We start from the raw sequence: 24,603 nt of genomic DNA on the forward strand, positions 1-24,603 counted from the left end.
CGGCTTAGCGACGCCAATTAGGAGCGAATTTAATACGAAACCAGATTAGCGCCGACCCAGGAGGGCGGATTTTTTCAGCCCGCATTAAAATTTCGCCTGCTGAATATGGCCGAAATCAGCGATCGATTCGAATGTTGTTTTGTGCGACAGGTTGTAGGGGTTCTTCCGTGCGACTATTCATCACGCGCGGGAGAATGTGTGTGGTTCAAGAAAAATATTTTTGCACACAACACTTTTTTTTTCAACTTGTTTTCCCAATGTTTTTATAATGCTTAACCTTCAGAAAGAAGGTTTTTTTAATGCAGTCTCACATTTTGGTATATATATAATAAAGAAAGTTAATGTAAAATACCGTTATTTAGTAATAACGGATTTGTAAGACTTGGACGCTGAAAAATATAAGCACAATGATAACAACCATAATAAAGTTTTACGAATCGGCAAAACTCTTTGAATTCTGTTCAACGGAAAATCAACAACAAGCGGTGTTCGCAACCAAATTTTCGAACGTACCCGGCCATTACGTAAACCCTCCTAATAATACGCCGATCGCCGTTCGTCCATCTGCGCGCGCTGGCGCCTCGGCCTGGCTTCAAACGCCCGTATACTTCGCACCCTTTCCCGCGCAGCCCAAACGCCATCAACAACAACGCCCGCGACTAATTGCTCCATTATTCGTCGCTTCCGATTCGCGCGTCCGCTCCAGCCGACTAATCGCCACCTTCTCCCATTTGCGAATGCTGCCGTTCACACGACGATTTCGAAACGGGCCCACTCCATTTTGGCCATTTACGGGCCTTTTTGGCCAGGTCTGGACTGTCGCTTGTCGGATCCCAAGGCGTTTAATGATTGGCATTGGTTGGTGCGCATGTATGGGTCCAGGTAGTTTGAAGGAGGTTAATTGCGCTTCTTTAAAATCAATGTTATTGGTTACTGATTACATGCAAAACATTTTATGTCCCATTTGAGGATTAGAAAACTCACTCTAAAGTTGGGAGTGCTTGTTTTGTTTCATGGTGGTAGACTGAAATAGTAAACCGCATTTAAAATTTCTTGAGGCTCTGAGCTGTAGCTTTTTTCGTTTATACTCGAATCTGGTGCGAATTTCACGTTTTGGCCAGTCAACAATTTGCAGTGTAAATTCAGTAGACATTTTTTACTTTCTCGTCTATTTTTTATTTAGTTCTTTGGAAAATAGTTTAAATTTGTCCTGTTGATGGATTGTTCTTGGTCAACAAAGCTCTAATCTTTTATATACTTTCCTAAACTACGCATCAAAGCTTGGTAACACACATAGAAATAATGTTGAGAAATCCGCTACGAATCGATTTTTTCCCATTTTCTCCAAATTGGCCGAGCCACCTTGTCAAGAGTCGGAATTGCGTGTTCATTTTGGCCAGTGTTATACTTATGGTACAGCGAGGGTTAATAAAATGAGTTGAAAACCCAACTCTGGATTTTTAAGCCTCTGTTTATATTGCACTGCAATTTAAGGCACTTTTAATCGCTTTCGGACACCGGGGACTTTGTTGCAAAAGAGAGCTGAAAAGCGGTCGCAAAACTTGGCCAAAACACGTCAACATCGCAAACTAGAGAGCTACTTCGTTTGGGGGAAGTGAGAAAGGGCATTCCCCGCCGCGTACAGTCATTTCCAAGGCAGGGGAGGAGGGGTTCGGTGGAGAAACGTCTCCGAGCAGCGGCGGCATTTTTTCCCTTTCTTAGCAGCGCACGTGACCGGAAGCCCATTGTATTGTTCTAGAACGGCGAGCCGCCACTCTCATGCATATATTAATGAAGGGGCCCCACCAACATACGGCCGTTGCCTATGTGTGCGTGTGTGTATGTGTATACGGGTGCTGCGGTGACTCTATACGACTTGCCGCCAGTTAGTCAGATTTTTCGGTGAAAAAGAGGTGCGCTTGATTAATAACATTAGTGCCCGGCGCAATATAACGCCCGCTAGGCCGGGACTTTCTCGACAGAAAGGAAAAGCTAGGTCGGGCGCTCGCAAGGTGCGGCAAGACTTTATAGGTAGCGACAGACTTGTATGTTTAAAATGCCAAGGTTTGGGTTGGTTTATTTTTCACACACTGAACATTAGCTGCAGTGTTAAAATGACCAAGCAAATCGGACACTTTAACTGTAAGCATGCCGTAAATCAACTTGTTCCAACCGCAGTTCTTTAATTGGTGGCTAGCTATACCCGTTTTTCCAATATGTTTTGTACGCGTTTTCGATTTGCAATTTTAGATCGAGTGTTGATTTTCGCTTGTTAGTCTTGGTCAGGGGTGGGCAATTATTTTTGACAGACGGTCGCATGAGAAGCGTAAAATCTCTTGGCAGGCCGTGTCAAAAAAGGCAATCTCTAATACGCATATGCAATGTATGATAATTTTTATTATAATCTTTAAATACCCTTGTTTTGACAATCTGATAAGACTATAAATAAATGAGTATGACTTACAAGTGTAATATATCGAATAGAATGTCCTGAAACCATGAAAAAATTCTTAAGGCTTAATTTTGCCTAACCACTAATTTTTTTTTTATAAATGAGGTGTTTGCCCAGGTCTGGCCTTGGTAATTTGGTATTATCGGGTTTGCGTCGGTTATGTATTAGCTTTTATCTAGCTTGGATTTTTGAAGGGAAACTTGTTTTGGTGCCGATATCACAAGACGCGCTTGAAACTTCTTTAGAGCGTTGGCTTGCATCACGAGGAAGCTGTATGCTATTAAACTCTTAACAAGTAGCACAACTTTTGTGCATCAAGTTCCGATGTATTCATACCGGTTTTTACCTAACTGAAAGTTAGTATAACCCCGGGATTTATTGTCTATTGTCAAACTTCTAAACTTTACTTATTCCGTAGTAAAAAAAATGCTTTTTGTAGCTGTTGGCTAACAGTGGGTATAAAGTCTACCTTCGTATACTTCCGTGTATAGTGGGCGTTATACAGTTTCATACGTAACACGGAAAATTTGTGAGCCGACCTCGTTTTGATCTGTCGTACGGTGTAAATTAGTCTGTCCAACAAATTCTGTTGTAAATCGTATTTTAGTCGGTCAGCTGTAAAGCGAAATGAATTAACTGATGTCAAACAAGATGTTCGTTATGAAGAACTCAGCTTAGATGAGCGGTAATCAATTTTCAGCTGTTTGAAAAAATGTGAATATAAACGCGAGGAAGCAAACATAAACTTATCTGGTTTACCCAAATCAATTTGTTTTTTAGCAAAATATCAATACTTAATGTTTAGTGTTTTATATATTTTTTCAACTATCAAATAGTTTACGGTGAGGAAATCTGTATATTTTTCTAGGCTTACGTAAACCAAAGTATTATATTCCCGCTCTTAACGCCCCCTCCTGTTTTCTTCGCCATAAATTTGCGGCGGAGAGAATACACTGGTTGGCGCCACCTTTTTCAAAGAAAATAGCCCGGCTCTCTATTTTTCGGCCCGGGCCAGTTCGAGTGGCCGCTTCACTAGCGTTTTTTGATTCGATTTGAATAAACTGCCCTTTTACAGACCGACATCTGCTTAATGGTAAAAAAGCCAGCCTCGTGTGTTCTATGGAGCCGTTTCAACGGCAAGCGAGTTAAATGATAATATCGATCGTTTAAGACCTGATCATATTAGACCTGTAATGCGCTTTGGCGGGCCGTAAGTGCTGGCCTATGGTTTGGTACAGGTTACCGGAAGCGCAAAAAAGGCGACACGCGGCGATAGAAACGCGGTAATTTGTGGGCATTTAGTGAAGATCGATGTTTTTTGCGCTGTAAGGGTATTTTTGTTTCTGTCTGTGAGTGAAGTGGAGTCCGTTAAGCAGCAACTCTATACGTTTGCTTTTGCTTTAATATGTTGATTTATGTAGGCCGATAGTGAACTGGAGAAACAAAGTAAAATGCCTCAACACGAAACAACTATTTAACGTTTAAGCAATATTAGAGTTTTACAGTGAAATCGGTGATGTTTAAAGAAAGGAACAAGTTTACACTGCAGCCAGTCCGCTTGCTATTTTTCACTCTGGTTCTTAACATTGAGGGGTAAAAGCAAGAAAAGTTGTACAAGTACATTTGTTTACATTTATGTGTTACTTGATTGACTCTAAATCAGTGATTCCCCAACTATGTGCCTCGAGAGATCATCCAGTGTGACGCAAAACATTTTGTAATTTTGGAAAATAAGCTAATTTGTATTACCAATAGGCATACACGCAAGCATTTTTGACTTAAAAACGCACTATCCTTTACAAATTAGTATTATTTAGATATTTACATATTGCTTGTCGTGTGCTAAGGGCGATTGTAAAGTTACTCCATACTGTTGTTCTGTTAAAATTGTGCCGCAAGTTTGGGAACCACTGCTCTAAACGAACCGAATCCCCCCTTACATCCCAAGTCGAAGCCCAAAAACTGTCATTACGATTTTCCTTCATTAGGGGGGGAATTGCCGTTGCTGTCCTCCTGTATGCTATTAATAGCGCGGCGAAAAGCCACTTCACGGCTTTGGGAGCGGGGCTGAATAATTTAACGGGAAAGTCTTTTAGGGGAAAGGAAGTGGCCCCTTCGGCTTGAAGCGCCAAGAAATTAACGCCGTGCAAGCTTAATTAAATGGCCTTTTTGCAAGTCGCCGATGATTGATTTTCCTTTTTACCGGAAGAGCGGGCGGCCGAGTTGGGCTTTAAAATTGATGTAAGCTTACACTATATGCAGTGGCGGAATTAACCCTTTGTAAATATAACAATTTTTGCTAGACTGATCCCAAGGCGCTTTGCGACATTTTCCCCATTGAATATAGAAACCAATACTGTCAAAAAATTTGCAGCAGGACGGCGAAAAAATAAGTCACTCGTTTCATGTGACCAATTCAACGTCCAGCTGTGGGCAATTAATTAGGGAGAGTCGGAAACGTGTAACTGTGTTGTAGGAGCGGCTTTCTCCTTGCGGGATAGCCAGATTTTGGTCGAGGGTCAAGCGAACTGGCCATACCCAAAAAAGGTCGCAGCTAATGTCCTGATTCCTTACTTTGAGTTTTTTTGTCTTAAAAGTATTTCTGCTCTTGTCAGCTTTTCGTCTAGGTTGCGTAGAGAAGTTGAATATTGTTTACTTGGCTTATTTTGGCTTTTGCGTACCATGTGAACTCGTGACTTTCATGGACTCTTTGCCAGGTTAGGTGTCGGACACTTTTGTACTTTTCCAGTCGCACAAGCGCTTAGTTTACCCTGGTCACACCTGAAGAGGCAAGCGTTTTTCATTTTCAGGTCACGTTTCATTGAAAGTGCCGGTTTGCAAACCTCGCCCACCCCCATCCTGCCCAAACAAAAACCGAACAAGCCAAGAGTCCACAACTCTGTTTGCGGGCGGGCGATAAATAATAATCGTCCTCGCCCGACGTTCCCTTTTTTCGCATGTCGCCGCAATCAAAGCAGCGCTGACCCGCGGCTCGAGCGCCTTCCTGCATCTTGCTTCAGATAATGCGTCCCGGGTCTGCAGGGCGTGAGGCAGCGCTACGGGGTCCCGGCTTGGTTGCAGCGCGCACCGGCGATGGTCAAACAAGCAGCGCGGTCTTAAAACAAACAGCGACGGCGCGGGCGCTCGCAGGATGCCGGGCCCGGGTGGGCGGCGTTGTTTGCCTTACGAGCACAAATCTCGCGCGAGGTACCAGGGCGAGAGATAAAGACTTGGAGAGCGCGACAGGCCGATGCATAAAGATCGTGCGCTCTGCTGGCGAGGTCGTCAGTGTTATAAGGTTTGCCTGATGCAAGGACGCACTAACTAAGGTTACAGTAGTGTTTAAGTCTCTTTATAAACGACCAGTACAGTATACACCAGCGCAAATTTAGGTTGTTTTGTTTTGCCGTTTAATCACTGCCGTCTGATTTAACTTAACAAGTTTCTCAAGCTTAACACCTGACAATAATTCGTATTTAGCTGTAATGCAAGCCAAGGCAGTTCTAGAAGTCGATAGTTAATCCAAGGGCGAAATTAAAAGGCTGTTGTAATAGTTTTGTGATGTGCAAACGCAAACCTTTTTGCATTTTCGTTCGTAACTTTTTGTGCAACGTTTGCTTTACATAGTTGTTGTGCGACTTATTGTTGTTTGTTTCCTTGGCATGGTACATAAACAGGCAGCCCTGTCTATATGGTTTATCTCGTGCGATACCGTGGCCGTCCTCACTGGCTTAACGCGCTTTCCTCTGACACTAATTCCACGTTGGCCGAAACTGAACCCGCATAACCTTGTTTGTCCGAAAGTTGTATGAGCAGTTATATAGGCGAGGATTAAATCGATGGCTCTGCATAAACAGTCACTTCCCTTGTTCGTGAAATGCTATTGGGCGAGACCTGCTTGGATGGTATTTTAAATAAACAGTTGATTGTACTAACTTCCATTTTGAGGCAAAATAAGTCTTCCCATTTGCAAAGCTGTAAGTGTATGATTTATTGATTGCAGAAGGGATACCACTTGGAAAACATAAGCACAATTACTTGATCAGGGTGGTCAATATATATGCAGCTTTAAATCCGGAAATCAATAAAAGGTGTTTTAACGCAGTCGTTATTTAAACACGAGACGTATAATATCTGTATAATGTCAGGAGCGTCAAGCCTCGAGTCGTTTGAGGTTGTTTACGAGTTTCCACCAGTATGTGTGTGGTCGACTTAAGATCAGTCAGTCTCTGTGTTTTGGAACGCGCAATTGCACCCGAGCGTACACAGCCTTTAACGCTAAAGGCTACCAAAGGATTTGAGCGTCAAGCGACGACTTAACCCCTACTTTGTTCTATTTTGCAGACTTTTACCGCCCATAGGACTTGGAAACGTTACGGAAGTTTTGCGCGCGCGAGACGAAGCCGACAAATCTCGAACCGACCGAATTGCGCAAGTGTAGAGGCAGCACATTATGAGGAGACCGAGCCTCTGAGTGGAATAGCAGTAGCGACCAACAACAACACCAACATAGGCCTGATCAACGACAACAGCGACATGCAGCTCGTCCACGAGGCAGAGAGAAATTCAAGGTAAGATTTTGGATATAGATTGCATTTTTGTCAAACGTTTCTTTGCAATGTTCTCAGCAACACTACAATTATACCGCTTGAACGAACATTCGATGCGTATATATTTTAGGTAGCAAAGTTTTTTTTTAAATGTATTAACAACTAATATACTTCCACCTAGCCCATAAATCAATAAACAATTGAGACATTTTCTCGGTAAAACACCTGGATATCTAAATTTGCGTTAGTTCGTTTGAATGTCTAAGCGGAATTTTGACCTGGTCGCATTGGCATAAAAACCCGTATCACGAGTCCTAAACCCTAATTTTAGGAAACGTTACACCTGGGGTTCTTAAAACTTTTTTACCGCGGACCGCTAAAGGCAAGACATTTTTAAAGATAATGTCATAAATTGACGTCAAAATACAAATAAACTTCAGAAATCTTTTCAAGAAAATCCAAGAAATGTGTATGCGAAATGGAGTCGCAATGCATTTAGTGATGAAAGTTATTTTTAATTAAACGTTTTTTTTTAAATTGATTTCGTAAATATACACTAACATTAAAATTATGCCTTCATTCACCCCCTAAAACTAGTTCACGAACCCCAAGGGGTCCATCGACCCCAGTTTTAAGAACCCCTGCGCCTAAACCGACATATAGTATCTTAAATGCATTAGCATTCACAAATTTAAGTCTCCTACCATGGCTACATCTAGATCGAAGTTTGCCACTGCGTCTTTGCCGGCCTTACCATACATCAAACACTAAACAACCTTAACCGAAATCGCAGATCGGATTGCGAGGACGTTCACGACGGTCTGATGGCCAGCGAAGGTTCGAGTCCGTCCAGCGACGTTCCACGGGAAGATGAGACCCCGATCGCCGTCAAACCGTCGCCCGTTTACGCCAAGCTGCGTTTGAAGGCGCCTTGCGAGCGTCCGAAGACGCTCAAGTTCTTGGCCGCCTCTGTAGCCTTCCAGGGCTCGACGGTGCCCGCTTTGAAGCGACTGCCCTACACGCCAGATCCAGGTAAGGCGGGGTTTATTACAGCCTTACTCGTAGAGGCAAGCTTTTCTTTGTCTCAGGATAACATTTTAAAAGTATTGGTCGTCCTTGGTTTGTAATGAGGTACAAAAATCTGGTTAAAAGTGCATACGAAAAAAGTAAAATTTTAATGCGAAGTAAAGCCGAGGTATGGAGAAAAGTAATACAATTGCGGAACCATCCTTATGAGGTTATCAAAAATTACCGCCTCGTCCAGAAATAACCCCAGGTTTGACCAGCGCCGTGCATCGGCGGCATCACTTCCCTTGGATGCGCGCTTCGTTCACGAAAAAAGTCAAACGATGCGAAACCGTCGTCTCGCCGGGGTCGAACAAAGGTCACCAAAGATCGCGCAGTTCACCGAAGTCGAAGGCAAGCCAGTTCTTTGCCCACGTTCGGCATACGACCTGCGCGCGCCCGAAATAAACGTGATGACGCACTTTCGCTTGCGCCACATCCGCCTACAGCACCTGCCGCTTGCGGCGCCGCGGAGTGCATTTTTGCGCGTCTCTTCTCTAAACGCTGATGTCCGCCTTTGATAGAGCGACCCTCTAGCCGTCTAGCGGGTTGTATGATTTGCCTTGTCCGCCAACCGGGCGCTATTGATCGAAGCTGATGCGCAATTGCAAGCACGCAAGGCGACGCCTTTATAAATCGATGCAAGCCCAAGAATAGACTATATAATGGAAGTAGTAGATTGCCTGCGTAATAGCGCGCCGCAGTGTACCGTACACCTGAGCGGAATTGTTGGTCTCCGCGCATTTGAACTCTCTAACATCGCGGATGATGATGTAGTGCTTCTGCTGCCGCTGCTATCATTTCATGCACATATTGTGAGCGATGTGCGTGGAAGCTTATCGGCTGGGTTCTGCACCCGGGAATCGATGTTAATTCAATAATTTTTACTGTGGCAGTAAACGCGCTTTCATTCCTGGCTTAGAAGCTTCTTGAAATCGCCAGCGCGCCCAATAAATCCCAAGTTTAAGCGGCTACGTAAGGTTTGCATTTTCGCAGCACAGATGCAATAAGAAATACGCAATGAAACAAAGTATAGATACTCAAGAAATAGTTTAGCTGTAAGCCCTAATGTTTTCGCTTGTAATTTACTTTACATCAGAATACGCTGCCCCTAAGTATTTTTGAGTGATTTTAGGTTTTGTCCAAGGTATTGCTTCGAACGGAATGCCATCGGATGAAAAGGTGCGGATTACGTAGGTTGGCGCAATTTATCTCGCCCCCGCGCCCCAACCCACGCAAAATAACTGGGAACTTTAGGGAGTATAAGTTTCGCGCTGTTGACCCAAGCGATAAAACTTAACTGGACGGAAGGCGGATTAACGTGGTTAAGGAATCAATTTATGACATCACTGAGTGGTTCGCAAAAATTTCGTTTTAAAAAAGGAAATCCCTTCGAATAGTAGTATATAAAGATGAATAACTCCTGTTGTGGCCTCGGTTAGTGACTGTTCACACACTTTCTTTGCGTTATGCGGGCGACTAGGATTTTTTCACCGAAATGAAAAAGGGTAGTTTTATCAAAAATGGTCTTAAGCCAGAAAAGAACGTCTCTCCCTGGGCAAATTAGGCAACTCGCCTTTAACTGCGAAAGGGCAAGTTAGCTCACCTAGGGTTGAAACGAAACCTTGCAATGAAACGCAAGTTACCCTAATACGCTTTAAAAGAGCCACGTTGGGTGTTTTTTCATTTGGGTGGGCAAAGGGTGTCCACTAAATTATTTTAAGTCGCCGAGCAACGAAACAAACTACGATCCACATAAGCCAAACCGTTGGCTTCCGGGAAGTCGGGTAATCGAGAGAGGACCGCAATTTAAACCACGCGCATTGTGACGAAATAAAAAGGATGCAAACAATGGCCGAATTGAGGTCAGGCGGCGACAAAGACGGCGACGGTTAGCGGGTTCTGCTCGTAAAGGATACGCGCCGCACTGCAAAGCCTTTATGAAACAAGCCTATTAGTGTTGGACCGGGAATGTTCGGGGTCTTTCCTATGCAGGGCGCAGACGTGTCGGAATCGATTTAACGCCATTGCCCGCCGCAGCGCTTTCAAAGAAGAACTAATAGTGTTGGGGCGGCGCTGTAAAACAAAAAGCGCTTTTTGTTTGTTCCATGCAATTGGTTCAATTTCCGCGGGCAGGACTCTATTGTTGTCAGATTCAGTAAGTGTTAGTCAGGGTAGGATGGATCTACGCAAAAAATAGAGTTGTAGACTTTTAGTATGAAATGTCCTGTTTTTAAACGAGCTATGTCAGCTCCGTTGCTTAAGGTCAGCTCAGGCAAAACTATTTTGGTTGAATTACTGCTTTTAAAACCATGATTTAGTTATAGAAAATAGCAATGACTAAATACACTTCTAATGTTGTCAGCAGGCAGTCTGTTGGTACAAGGGTGTATTGGTAGGGTTTACCGAGGTTTCTTGGCAATATATAGGATGTTTGAGGCGTGAAAGATTATCGGTCAAGCAATCTATCACGGACGTGAGTTCCACAATAAACGAGCTGTTCAGCCAGTTACCGAACTGTGTATACAAGTAGAAAACCTGGTTTTAGGCCGAAGGCTCTAGTCCAGTGATTCTCAACCTTTTTTAGAGCCAGAGCCGCATTTCAAACCTTAAGTTTGCGAGGAGCCGCATAAAAAACAACAGTAGGCATGTAATTAAAAAACATTAAGAAAGCAACAAGAAAACAACAAATATACATTACGCTAGCCTAGGCTAACTAATTAGCACTGTTGAAACAGCTATTTCTTATTGCCATAGCTTGTCGATCAAGACTAAATATATTATGACGTCACAAACCACAAAATTATTTTAAAGAGCCGGACGGAAGTAGCCCGGGAACATTAGTACTTCGTACTTGTGATCCTTGCTGATCAAATTCATTCACTTTTAATTTCTTTTACTTCCTTTGTTGCAATTCTGCTACTACTAACTAATTTTTCACTCCGTTAGTGAGAGCCGCAAAATGTACAGTTGAGAGCCGCATGCGGCTCTGAGAGCCGCGGTTGAGAATCACTGCTCTAGTCCATTTGGTATTTGTAAGCGAAATGTAGTTGCGATTCATGTTAACTTTAAACAAGCTATTCACATCAAAAGAACAATGTTAGCCGCTTTGAAGAAGATAAAATAGCAGTTTTCAGAGAGGTTAGGTTCACCCGGTATCAATGCTGAACTATAATTACGTTTCGTTGGTGGTGTTTTCTTTCTTAATACAACTACTGAGTCTTGGATCGATCAGAAGGTCCAACTGACTTGAAATAATTCGGTAGTTGCGTTAGGAGAAGCAGCCTTATCAACAGCAATAGGTCGAGTTTTTGGGTCGATATCGACCAAGCCATGTCACACACACTTTATATAAATGGAAGCCGCGTTTTTTCACCCACAAAGAGTTCGAAAAGTCACAAATCACTTATAACAACAGACGGTGGTTAGAGCTCTCATTTTGTTCACCGAAAACACAGTTTTAAGTCTAACCAGTATAAATTCCCGTGCGGGCGATAAGTTTAAGTTAAAAATTTGCTGTGTTAACTTTGGAGAATTTGCTTTGTTAACTTTGGAGAATTTGCTTTGTTAACTTTGGAGAATTTGCTGTGTTAACAAACTTATTTTAACGGCCATTTGCTGTGTCAACTTTTGGCCAGGGTAACGACTTTTTCGGTCGCAATCGCACAATTGTTAGGAGGAGAATCGCATAAGCAAATGCGTTGGTAAACCCATAAAAAATGAAAACCAAGTTGCTGGATCAAGATAAACGGGAAATTTCGAAAATGCTGTTAAATTGAATAAAGCAAATTTCCCCTACGGAATTTCTAAAACTGAAATACGCGTGGTCAGCACTTTGTCTTCTTTGTGTGTTATTATATGCCAAGTGACGCCTTCGCATTCACAAACAATAGAAAACACTTTTCGACCCATTTGCCCATTGACAACCAATATGTAAAGGGCTGACCTTAGCCCCTTATTTAAAAGTGTATTGTTGCTTTCCGTGGCCATATTTTCTGACCCTTTTTGTTTTCAGCCCGTTTACTGAGCCAATACTTTGCGAAAAAGGGGTTTAATAAAGGGGCCATCTGCTTCAAAAGTGGCCGCGCAAGTCGGCTTTCGTGACGTGCAACGCACGAGTATGGCCAAACTGGCCAAGAATGGGACGAAAATAGAATGAGCTTTTATGACATCATCATCATCGCGGTGTCGGGAACTCAACTTCAGGCGTAGACTTGGGGCTTTTGGCCAACTAGGCGTCCTTAAAACGGCCGGTTCCCACTGAACCAAACATCTATGTTTTAATTAAAATGCCGTAACTAAATGAAAGGCTGAACAGGGCCAGACACCCTCGTCCTATCTAGCCACGTAAATGTCACACAGGTTTAGAATTGTCGGGGCAAAAACGGGCCAGGCCGCTTTTCGAAACGGACGCTAAAATCTACTGTATTTCCCTTTCATAACTCTCGGCTCTCGCTAGCTCTGGGGCTTGACTCAGCGGCAGCGCTGGCAACGCAATTACGTCACTTCTTCCTGTATGTGCGGCTGTGTGCTCACAATAGCCGCTCGCCTCCTGCTCGTCTCTTTGCCTTCTCACTCCCTCTCCCGCCACGGGCGCGTCCCAAATTTCGTCGGATTAAAATTGCGATAATCGTTCGAGGTCCGGTCACCCCTCTACCCCCGCTTACTTTCCTTCCATTCGCGAGGGCAATCGGATTACGGCTCTCTTTCCGAGGGCCGAGCGTCCAGTGCTTGACGTTTCGCTGCGACGCGAAGCAAGACGCATGCGACAGCAGCATTAACAGCAGCGGCTGGACGTCGCCAAGCTTACCGGCGACGCGCCGTGAATTATTCAGCAGTGACAGCAGGTGTTTAGCGCGCATTTCCACCGACCCGCTGATGCACGCCCGCGCTGCCGCGGATAGGAGGTTGGTTAGTTAGTGAGTTGTAGATGGGCCAGCTAGGGTGGTCGGTTGCAGCAAGCGTCCAGTCGGCCTGTTATCACCCGGGCGTCGTTTTCAATTTCGAGGTTGGTTTTCAGAAGGTTGTTGGTGTGTTTTGAAGCTTTTGGTGTTGACGGGAAGCAGGCATTGCACAGTGACAGGCCATTATTCATTAAACTATGGATTTTTGGTACATCTAAATGTTTGGTGGGTGTTTAAATGAGTTTTTAATCTTTTGAAATTAGCATGGGGATGTTGACAAGCTGGTAAGCATTGGAATTAACAAAATTACAATCCGGCATACTACTAAGGTAGCTATTGAGGTCATAGTCGAAGGCTCTGGTATTGCTTATAGCAGGCATAACAAACCCACCGTAGCGCTGTTAACTCGTTCTTCCCAGTTGTAGTCGAAACGTTTTAGCAACTTTACTTGCGTCTGTGTGGGTTCGTTTCCGCATTAAATGATGGGATGTATTAGGCCAGGCGTATCACTGGCAGCATTTGTAGCGCTTGCCGTTGGACAAAAAACGTATCTGAGGAAAACACTGCGTAGCTAAGAAACAAGAGACGGTCGTACCCCTAAAACTGCAGCGTACGATTGAAATAGAACGTATACGTGCCACCAGGTTGCACAACAACTACAGTGTGGTGAAATGGACAAGTAGTATTTTGGTGAATAGACAGTTAGTTCAGTGACATAAGCCTATAAGCCAGTCACGATAGCGGCCAAAAAGCGTGGCAGAGGTGGTTTTGCGATAGTAAAAGCTCGGACGCCAATCATTGAGGATCATTCAGAATGATTGACAGCTCACAATCGACAATAAATGTTAGCCTCGAAAGGGCAGCCCAGACTAAACAAACATAAATGGTCATATAGTGATATACGGCAGCGTTGCGCAACGTGGCATGCAGTTTGCAGAACTATGTGACAACATTTGGTGCAAGCTGGCCATTGCGTGTATAGCCATGACGTAATTACAAGAATATTTATATATATCTGTATATGTGTGGACAGTGTTTCACTTTTCCGCGTCGGGTTACGCGTAGCTGTAATTTGAAACGTCAGTTATGAGGTGTCGTCTGACTATACCAGGATTGGCACCGTTTGGCGAGCCAAGCAAGCATGCCCTTGCAAGGTTCTAAACTTTGACGCCCAATCTCCCATGCAGAAACTAGCAGCTGATATATTGTTTGAGGCCTTAGTGTCACTTATCAGTGCTCTTTTGCGGTTTACCTTACACTTTCGATAAGGGTCATTTTTTCGCAAGCTGGTTTAGATCGCGCCGAATATGGCACGCCAACACGACAGTTGCCTGATGAAATGAAACGCTCTAAAATCGTGCCTTTTGTTCGCAGATTATGACCAGTATAGCACTGTGTGCAACACGGCCGCTGAGGTCGACGACAAAATAGCGCCGCTAGGAAAAGGCAGAATGAAGCTACGCTCCAAGCCCAGGGGACTGCTGGAAAGGTAAGGTTTTGTCGAAAATCTTGTGTGGTTTAAGCGAACGTCGCTTGCTGTGCTGGGAATTGGATGAAGTCTAGCCATCGTCACGAACATAGTTTTTGCATGACCCCAAATGTCGCACGTGGGGTAAAAAAGTAGTACAAAAATGGCCGACTTAAATTAAAACGTGACGTACACTGGCTGTCGCGAAAAGTGTAAATTTTATAATAAAAAAAACATGCACGTCGTTCTCTCGAAGTATTTTGATGTAAAACGTGCCTTTACGGCCCCAACGTACTACATGTTCTTTACACGAATATTTCAACACGTATAGTGCGTTAGATTGCGCCAGTTTCATTTTTGATGAATAGACGCGCGTATTTACAAATTCGTCATTTACTCCGCCGCTATTGTTAGCCTTATTTTTAAAAAGTAACACCCTTTTGTTTGTTTGGCGTTGGCCTGACGTAATGCCGTCTTTGTGGCGACACACAGCCTCATTGTTATATGAAAACGCCCTAAATATATTTAAAAAGCAACAATTCCATCTCTCTATAGATATAATGAACTGCTTCGAAATGCGTCTTTTCGAAACAATGGCTTGTGTTTCCGTGACGTAAATAACGCGCGTCAAAGCGCGAGTTCCTCATTCTATTGTGACGTCACCTATTAAGCATTTGTTCGGCGATTTAATCCAACCTAATTAGTAACTGCCCAGGCCTGAATTCAATGGTGGTCACCATTTGCTGTGCTGTGCTGTGTGCGTATATTTGGAATGCGAAATTACGACGGAGGCTTTACTTGCAAAACGATTTATGACCATACAATACCCGGTTAATTAACGTTTTTCTTTCAGTTTCTACGCATCCAAAATTAGAAAGCGCCGACCCTTTCTATTTACTGTTGTTAGACCAGCGGTGTGCAAACTGCGGTTCAACTACATGTTATTTGTCGCCATCCTAACTTAATGGTTCTTGTAATGTCCACATGCTACTTGTATTAACCCTAATTTTCGCGGCTCATTGTGGTGTGCAGTTTCTTTCAAGGAAACCTTTTATTGAACAAATTGTCCACCCCGGGTTTCGACTTTCAGCATGATAAAACTGTATTGATATTGGTCGTAACGTATTGCTTTTCAACCGACGAGCATTTTGCTATTTTAGTTTTGGTTTAAAATGAAATGTTTTGCTCCTCTCGCAGGCGCGGGTCCAACGTGGCTCTCACCATCTCGCTGAAGGCAGGAGAAAAAGCAAACGCGTCCAATCCAGTTGCCTCAAAATCACCGTAAGTCGCTTTTGTATGTTTCGACTGTGTCCCTATTACTAGACCACCTATTAGAATGCACAATTCTGCCACTTTGACACGGCCTTTGTAAAACGATCGAATCGTTCGGCCTCGTTTGTATTTTTTAACCCTTTTGAATAGGAGTCGATTTGGGTGGCCAACGAATTTTGATAATTGTTTAGCAGTCTCCCCAATACCGACAACCCCCTTTGCATGCGAAAAGAACCTTTCGCGCATTCTCACATTCGGGGCCGGTACCGTATCAAAACTGCTCTCTCTAAATTTATCACCAACCGATTTGTGGATTGAGCCAATGTAAGCAGGAGCAGCTATTCCAAAAAAATCGTATAAGGCGTTAAGTCCCCGAAATTGAGCTTGCCGTCGGCCAATCGACGTACGATGAATGTGTGCAATACTCGACAACAGCAGGCGACAATTCCCAGGAAATGCGCGCCGGCAATTCGACAATCAGCCAGTAGTCGTCGCGGTTCGCCTGCCAAGAATGTGTCAAATAATTAGATTACGCCACGCCTCCAGCCTTAAAACGCCGTATTCCCTCAGCATAAAGAAAGCCGCTAAATTTAGAACAAACAAACCTGCCTTAAGCACAGTGCTTGGAAAAATTGCGGCATACTTTTTGCTATTGAAGCGTTATAATAACCCTTTCTACGCTGCAAGACCGTATCATTGTGGTATTTAATAGATCATGTTTATTTAGGTTTGACATGCTTAAATGCCTGTTTTGTATCCTAAAATAATATTATTTTCCCAAATACAAAAAGTTACGCGGCACACTTGAGGAACTTTAAACGCACATTTGTGCGCGCGACACAGTGTTCGAGAAGTATTGTTTTGGCGTACGTCGTGCCAATTCTCTGAATCCTCAAGTGTAAATGCTTACGTAAAAAGGCGACTTGAGAAAATGCTGGAAAGGGGTTACGCTCGTTTTTTTTTTTTGACACAATATTTGAGAAAGATTGTTTTGACATACCTCGCGCCATTTCTCTTAATCCACAAGTGTAAATACTGACGTAAAAATGCAGCTGGCAAAAGTGCGGGAAAGGGGTTTCGCTCGGTTTTTATTATGCGATATTAATCGGAAGCGTTCGAATGACTCACGAGGCAGCTATTGGGATCCCGAGACCACTCGAGTCGCACACAGGGGAAAAAGAAATGATCGACAATTCGCGCGCAAATTAAATTGTTGTTGTGTGTCACGTCATGCGCAATATGCTCCAAAACTACGCGAATTGCGACAGAGCCCTAGTTAATGCTTCTCCCGGCGCTCTAGACTATCTTTACTGTTAAATTGAATTAAAACATGTCCGTGACGGCCATCATCAGCAACACACATCGTACGGTGTTATTTTCATCCGGACAGTGTCTGGGTCTATTTAATTTCAAAACACGGTTGTAAGGTGTTTTACCGCGTATGTTCGTCCATTGAAAAATCAATATGCCGTGTTTATTCCCGCTCACTGATCACGTTGCTAACTAAGTTCATTATTTTCATATTATCCATAACTAAGTCGGAGCCGATACCTGATATTGGTATCAAGTTAATAGTGTTCACAACGTCCAATGGTGTGGTGGTTTCGGCGCCGATCTGATGTGAAGTTAATTAGTGCAATTAATCCTTTGTTTGGGATCCAACGTCGAGTTTTCTGTCTTGGAAGAAAAATATCCCAAAACTATTGTTTTTTTTAAATCGTGGCCTATCGCAAAGGCAAATTTCGGCCTTGATAACTTGGTTATCATTACCGTTGCGTTTTTCAATTTGATCAATTTTGCTCATTTTTCTATAGTATTTGTGTCATTCGATACCAAGTTCTGAATATCCAACTATTTAAGGAAAACTTGTCTTTTTCTGATGTTTAGTTGGCTGAATTCGGCAAATTTTATGCAAACTCGAGCAAAAATATAAAAATGTCGCTTTTGTCGGTTATTCAAGTTTTAAGCCAGAACCTTTTAAACAAATCCCCCTAATAACCCATACCCCCTTTTGGCCCCTTTCAGGAAGCCCCTGGCCTACCTGCAGCAGGCCTCGTCTCCCTTGGACCCCGATGAGGTGCACACCAAGGCCTGCGACCCCCTTCGCCTCCAGCAGGAGTTTTGGGAAATCCCCATGAACCACCCACCGGAGAAGAACTTCAACGTGGCAGGGCACGGCACCAAGAATCGATACCGCTCCATACTACCGAGTAGGTGTTTTTGGTCGTTTGACTTCTTTAGCTTTTTGGGAGCGTGGGTTCTTTGTGGTTAAGGCGTTTGGCGTTTTTGAACCCGGTTTTGGACAATGGTCGCGTACAAATGCACTTGATGTAGGTGTCATTAAATTTGAAACGTTTAAAATTTCACATGTAGCCCGACGAAGGCGACTTGCATAGGTTTCCGAAACGTTGATAAAGAATTACAATTACCAGAGGAGCTGTTTTTTTATTTATGTTACTATTTCTGGTAGCAGCAGTTTATATATTGATTTGTTTTTGTGGGATTTGTAATCTCTGCAAGATTTTTTGAAAAAAATCTTTAGTTGTTTTATTATAGTTTGATATGGGAAGCAAGTACAACTATCACTTTTAGTAGAGAGCAATTTCAAGCACTAACTGCTTTTAATTGAACTATATCTGCATTATTTTATTGTAAATGTTATTTTCAAACACATTTACTGCGCTGGTTTATCCTGCGAAGAATAACCCGTTTGAAGCTAAAAACAACAATTTTTATTGAAGACAGTAACTATAGTTTGATACCTGTTCAAAATCCAATCGCAGTCTCAAAAAAATTGTATAATATTTTCGGCGAATTTATTTTGAACGACGAGGTGCATTCTTTAAAATCTCTTCTTCTTCACAGACGAACACAGTCGTGTGACCCTTGACCCCTGCACGGACGACGATGCCTTGTCGACTTACATCAACGCCAACTACATCCGGGACTGCGCCAAGCCCGCTCAAGGTCGAACTAAGGTCGAAGACATCAGCTCGCCGGTGACGCGGCGTGACGCAGCGTTTATCGCCACTCAGGTGAGAACTCGTTTCGCTTGTTAATTATAATGGGGTTAAAACATTAAAAACATGAAGTTAGATTTGTTTTCTTCCGATTTTTAACTTGCAAACCTAAAGTTAACAGTTCAAAAAACAAAATATCTCGATATGTATGAAAAGTTGCCGAGTGGAAATGTTCCAAGTAAATTGAGCCAGGAGAAAAAGGGGGAACAAAACAGGTTTGATGAAGGATATGCTGTTTTATTAAAGAGCCAACCTAAATTAACTTACGGATGGAAAAACTCGGCAAACAAGATTTCAAACGCCAGCATTAATTGATCAAGAGCTTTAAATTACTTTAAATCAAAAGCCAAGCGACAAAACGTAAACCGGTCCGGGTGTGGAAAGGGAAACGGCTCGTTTTGAAGTTTTCCTTTCTCTTGGTAAATGCCCTTTTAACATGTGCCCTTTAGCCTCGCTTTAAAGTTTCGGCGGAACATAACAACACAAACCCCGAAACCTCGGAGCCCAAATTGCCGCGGCGTAATTGCGACCAGGTGCGCAGCGTCGAACGCGAGAGCGCAGTTTGTGTAACGGACCAGATTAAAGCGGCACCGGGTCGAGTAATTGCTGGCCTCAGCGCGACAATAACCGTGGGATAAAATAATTGACGCCGCGCTCCGGGACTTGTTTACTTCCGCTACTACGGCTAAAAGCCGCGCCCGGTCGGCCTGCCTGTCAATCAAATCGCGCCCCGGCAATTTCTGAACGGATAAATATTGACCTTGACGCTAATTGAAATTAAAATATACTCGGGTGTATTTGTAGCTTGGATCAGCCAAGTACTGAGGCAACACGTTTTTAAAAAAACATTGTTTTAAAGTTTTTTTGGGTGTTAGCCCAATAAGCAACTTTATTCTGGCTAGGACGATTTATAAATATTGTAAACGCATTTTCAACGCATGGATTAGAAAAGAAGCTTTTACACTGGAGTAAATATTCGATAAGGTGCTGTATATTCATATCATAGTGTGCAACAAGTCGGCATCTTGTTTCCTACACACCATTTATTCTATACTGTTATATGAACCAGCCTCGGCAGGACATCCACAGTTATAACCAACGTCCAAATACCTTTCAGGGCCCGATGGCAAACACGATCGGCGACTTCTGGCGTATGACGTGGCAGGAAAACGTCAGATGCATCGTCATGATCACCAAGCTTAAGGAAAGAAAGGAGGTAGGTGCTCAAAGTAGCTGAAATAATTGAAATAGAAACAAGTGGATTTGGTGGACGAAAAACAGTAGCATGGATATCCGAGCCATGTGAATAGGAAAACCACAGAAAACAATAAAGTTCAACGACAAATCATTTCTAAAAAACAATTTAAAATATGCCTTGTATTTCGCCATTAGTACAGTGATTGAGTTTGGCGTCGTATGTACACTTGCGATCTTTCGGAAGTGCAAATTATATATTTTCTTTGCTTTACGCAGAAATGCAGCCCCTATCTGCCCATGAACCTGGACGAAAGCGCGACATACGATGACGTCACCGTTTCGGTGGATTCCCTTCGCCAGTTCGAGCACTTCACCTTGCGGACGGTAAGTCGAATATGAAACTTCTCCCGTCATAACGTTTTGCACTGCCGTGTCGTAAAATCCCTCCTACTACACTACTAGAGTACATTTTTTGTGTTTGATTTTCAAAGGTGGAATGGGTATTTATTTCACAAGTATTTGTTTCAAGCTGGGTATAAATAGAACTTTCTGCACAGTTTTACATACAAACCATCAAATATTTGCCTGCAGTTGGTTTTAACATATATGACCAACGAATTTGATATTCCTTTCACAAGTATTTGCTTCATGCTAAGCTATAAAAAAAAACTTGCACACCAGCCACTAAACATTTACAACATACATAGAACATGGTTTTGCATACCAGCCAACACATTTTTGCTTTCAGTGGATTTTAACACACGACCTTCAAATTTACGAATTTAGCTCAGTTTAACAAACAATCCTGTAATTTTGTTGCTTTAAGCACGCTTTAACAAAATCCCTTTTTTAACAAATTTTAACAAACGAACTTTTGCGGTTTCCGCTCACTTGCGCAAACTCACTCGACTTTTCTCCCTTCAGCTATCTCTGCGGCATTCGAACGGCGAGAGACGCGCGGTCCAGCATTACTGGTACACAACCTGGATGGATCACGAGACGCCAGAGAAGACGCGCGGCCTTTTGGAACTCGTGCAGGAGGTTACGCGCTGGAACAGCGAGCAACATGGGCCCACTGTCGTCCATTGCAGGTTGGTTCTTCAACATGATTTTACTGTCTTTGTCTAACGCATTTACCCGGCTAACCAAGTAATTTAAATGGATTATGGGATAAATCATGGAAATAGTTCAAAACGTGGCAAGTTAAGGTTAATATTCCCTGACACCACCTGAACCCAAACCCTAAATCCAACCCTATCTTTAAAACTAAACAATTGAAGAGGAATTTATTAATTCCACCGGCATTTAATTGATATCAGTATTTTATCCTAAACTTTCATATTAATTGTGCTTACCGCTTTTATGAACCCAAATTACACTCGCCAGCGCACAAGTGCAGCCAGGGTTGCCCAACGACTGGTCACGACATGACTTTTTTGTTGAAAAAAAGCGCAACATGGCCTAAACTTTTCGCCGCTATAAATAAAAGTATAATTTTAAGCATAAAGGATTACTAACGAGAATTGAAAATAGTAGACGCAGTGGGTTAAAATAACTTTGGGTCAATTCAGTTTGCGAGAGTGTTATTTGGATACACTACAATGAAAGCCATTGCATACGTAAGCCGTAATTGTTGGTCAAAAAGCAGCTTTAGAAGGGCTAGATCGCAGTTTTTAACATACATTCAGATGTGTTTGCATGTGTTCATTAAATATATTACCTCTGAATTAAGCTTCTTTTTTAATCGAATACTTTGCGCTTTTTTGCTCACTTACGGTACTTTTGCAAAACAATGCAAAAAACATGTTATGTTGCGTTTTTTAGTTGTATTCCTCACAAACAACAGCTGCAATCTTTAACTAAGTTGATGTTTTATGAAAGCCTAATGTTTGGATTTGTGTTTCAGCGCTGGCATCGGAAGAACCGGCTGCTTTATCGCCGTCAGGGCTGGCTGCCAACAACTCCTCGAAATCGGAAAAGTGGACATTCTCCGCATCGTGTCCCAGATGAGACTCGACAGGTAGGTTTACTTAAAACTCTAGCGATTTGAAAACTATGTAACTTCATAAAACTGTCGTTTGTGTAGCTACAAGTGTACAATTTTTCTCATACCAATGTGCTACTTTTCACAAAAAAAACGCCGATCTCAGGTGGAGACACTTGAAAAGCGTTAACTTTTCCATCATTGAACCAGAATAAAAGTAGTTTTCTGTTTTGTTAGCTTATCTTGCCATTTTTCTTTTCTGGCGCATATTTACTACTAAAAATAAGTTTTACTGGTATATATTTGTTCAGCTAATTATTCACTATTCAGCCGAAACGTTGGACAAACAAATATATACCAGAAGAACTCATTTTTAGTATACTATGCGTGGTAGCAACAGCATATTGATTGTCGCATATTTGTTGTAACAATTTTTTTTTGGCATGTTTTAATTTTTCGTTATGTGTTTTGCAGAGGCGGCATGATCCAGACCTGGGAGCAATACCAGTTCGTGCACCAGGCCCTCAGTCGATACGCGCGCATTCTGGCCGGGGAGAACGTCACAACCCCCTCGACCACCGGTTCCATCCGCAGCCCCCTTGGGCCTATCGGGGGCGGTGGCACCCCCAAGCAACAGCAGCAGCCGGCCCCCGTCGAGCCCCAGCGCCCCAGTACACCCAAACACCGCCGTTCCCTCTCGGACAACAACAGCCTCCCCGCTTCCAAAGGCATCAAGGTGTGTCAGAAGAGCGAGGGTGGTTCCCCAGCGCCCCAGGAAAAGAGGGTCCCTAAGCGGAAGCCCAAGCTGCGCCTGGGTAAGCTGCGTGACATCAGTACCGCCCCCTCCTCCCCACTGCCCCAGGAAGAAGCCCCCTCTCCTCGTCTCGTTGTAGTGAAAAGCGTGTCTTCTCCCACCATTCGCTCTCCCTTTGCGCGACTCTGCCTCCAAGCAAAGGATCTAAACCGCAGCGCCTCACCCGCCTCTTCCGTCAAGTTCGAGTGGCCGGATCCCACGAAGTCCTCCTCGCAGGAGGAGCGCCTCCCCTCCTCTCGCGGAGGACGGAAGAGCAATGAAAACGATCTCACAATCGAGGTACCCCCTTCGCCGGCCTGCAACCCCTCACCTACCCAGCTGGGGCGCTTCTCGTTCGACCTGGTAGCAGCACGCAGTGGCCTGTGCAACGGCAGCAACCCACCGTCGCCCTTCTGCGAAAAAACGCCGCCGGGAAGCGCCAAGAGCACGACACCGCGCGCCGGAGTGCCAACCACCTGCTCACGCTTCGTTTTCCCCGGCGCCGAAGCGAGATAGCGGCCTACTACTTTAGTTTGACCCCGATTTCGTGGCCCCAGTTACAGCACGACGTACGCCAAAAATTGCGCCGGAGAGGTGGAACATCCTCAGACCAGCTCGATTGCCTTTTTAATCCCATAAATGCGTTCCGAGGGCGTTTAAAACAGTCTTTCAACCTGACAAAACAAGCGAAGCCGCTCTTTACTGACAAGTCTGGGCGTTTGTATTCGGAGGAACGTTCCCACTGCATCACTGTGCCATCCTGGAAGAACAAACCGCCTCGTGAACTTTAAAAAGATTCCGTTCCCTTCTACTTCCCGTCCGAGCGGCGTGGTTCTAATTTAAGCTTCTTTTCCACTATAGTATTACTACTCCCTGTGCCATATTACTTTTTCGTCGCGTCGATTTTTCTTTCGCCTTTAGCCTCTTTTTTACTTCAATTAGAAATCTCGAACCTGACGTTTTCGCGGCGGCTTTCTTATAATTCGGCGCCACTTTTTTGGCTTGTTTTTATTGTGTTTCTTGCACCACGAGATTAGCGTACAATCATTCGACGTGTTGTGCTGCCCCGCCTTTCCAGAGAGAGCATGCGCAACTTAAAAGTTTTTCCCTTGCAGTATAAAAACACTTTCTTTACTTTTATTGTGCGACGATCTTTTATCTTCTTCACCACACCAGCTCCGTGTGACCTCCAGCGCGTACGTAATAACGTACACGCGCTTGATTGCTCAAACTGTGACCACCGCCAAGATTTTTTGCTTCCTCGTTTAAACAATTTCTCCCCGTGCCGACCATTCCCGATTGATTTCCTTTGCCCTGTGCGAAATTCAATCACATTCCACATCGAACCACAAGATTGACTTCAAATTAACACTCCTGACCTGATCGCGTTACTTGTACATTGGTTTCCGTTTCAAAACTTGCTTTTTTGCAGCAACGTTTTTTTTGTTCTATTTTCTTTCTTTTGTGCGGCCGCCTTTCTCCGCCTTTCCAACGACGAAAGGCAGCCGTTCGGGTTTATTAAATTTTTTATCATTTGAAAGTCTCCTGGTCTTCCCTCAATTTGTTAAGCTAGAACAGCAATAAGAGCAGACATATTTTTATTTTTGATTGTTTGAGCATATCTTTAAGAGGAGCATCGCTTCGCATTTGCAAAGCAATATGCTTTGATGAATCAGAAAATTGCAAAACTAAAAAATTGAGATACATAAAAGAAGCCAAGATCCATTAGTTGCGATTAGATTTAAAAAATGTAAATGTTTCGCTTACTTTCATTTGTGTAGTAGTCAAGTAATCTGTAGCCTGGTGGCTCGTAAAATAATGCATTAAAGTCTTATTTGCGTGAAAACAGGTTTAGTTTGGAGGCATAGCCTAGCATAGAAAATGTGTAAGAGAAACGA

At 43.4% G+C, this 24,603-nt stretch overlaps 1 protein-coding gene across 1 annotated transcript in view; it reads left to right on the forward strand.

The window, feature by feature from the left end:
* Nucleotides 1–24,192, forward strand: part of LOC146167461 (uncharacterized) — a 39,111-nt gene extending 14,919 nt beyond the window's left edge. Inside the window, exons 2-12 of the mRNA XM_083380648.1 lie at nucleotides 6,797–7,023; nucleotides 7,796–8,034; nucleotides 14,346–14,460; nucleotides 15,637–15,720; nucleotides 17,737–17,921; nucleotides 18,577–18,746; nucleotides 19,849–19,947; nucleotides 20,205–20,312; nucleotides 20,853–21,019; nucleotides 21,835–21,948; nucleotides 22,387–24,192. Coding sequence (XP_083236774.1) covers nucleotides 6,797–7,023; nucleotides 7,796–8,034; nucleotides 14,346–14,460; nucleotides 15,637–15,720; nucleotides 17,737–17,921; nucleotides 18,577–18,746; nucleotides 19,849–19,947; nucleotides 20,205–20,312; nucleotides 20,853–21,019; nucleotides 21,835–21,948; nucleotides 22,387–23,221 — 2,343 coding nt within the window. The 3' untranslated portion in view covers nucleotides 23,222–24,192. The remainder of the gene's footprint in view (nucleotides 1–6,796; nucleotides 7,024–7,795; nucleotides 8,035–14,345; nucleotides 14,461–15,636; nucleotides 15,721–17,736; nucleotides 17,922–18,576; nucleotides 18,747–19,848; nucleotides 19,948–20,204; nucleotides 20,313–20,852; nucleotides 21,020–21,834; nucleotides 21,949–22,386) is intronic.
* The last annotated feature ends 411 nt before the right edge of the window (nucleotides 24,193–24,603 follow it).

The sequence above is a fragment of the Ascidiella aspersa genome, chromosome 1 (genome assembly GCF_963924565.1).
Source record: "Ascidiella aspersa chromosome 1, kaAscAspe10.2, whole genome shotgun sequence".
NCBI lineage: Eukaryota > Metazoa > Chordata > Ascidiacea > Phlebobranchia > Ascidiidae > Ascidiella > Ascidiella aspersa.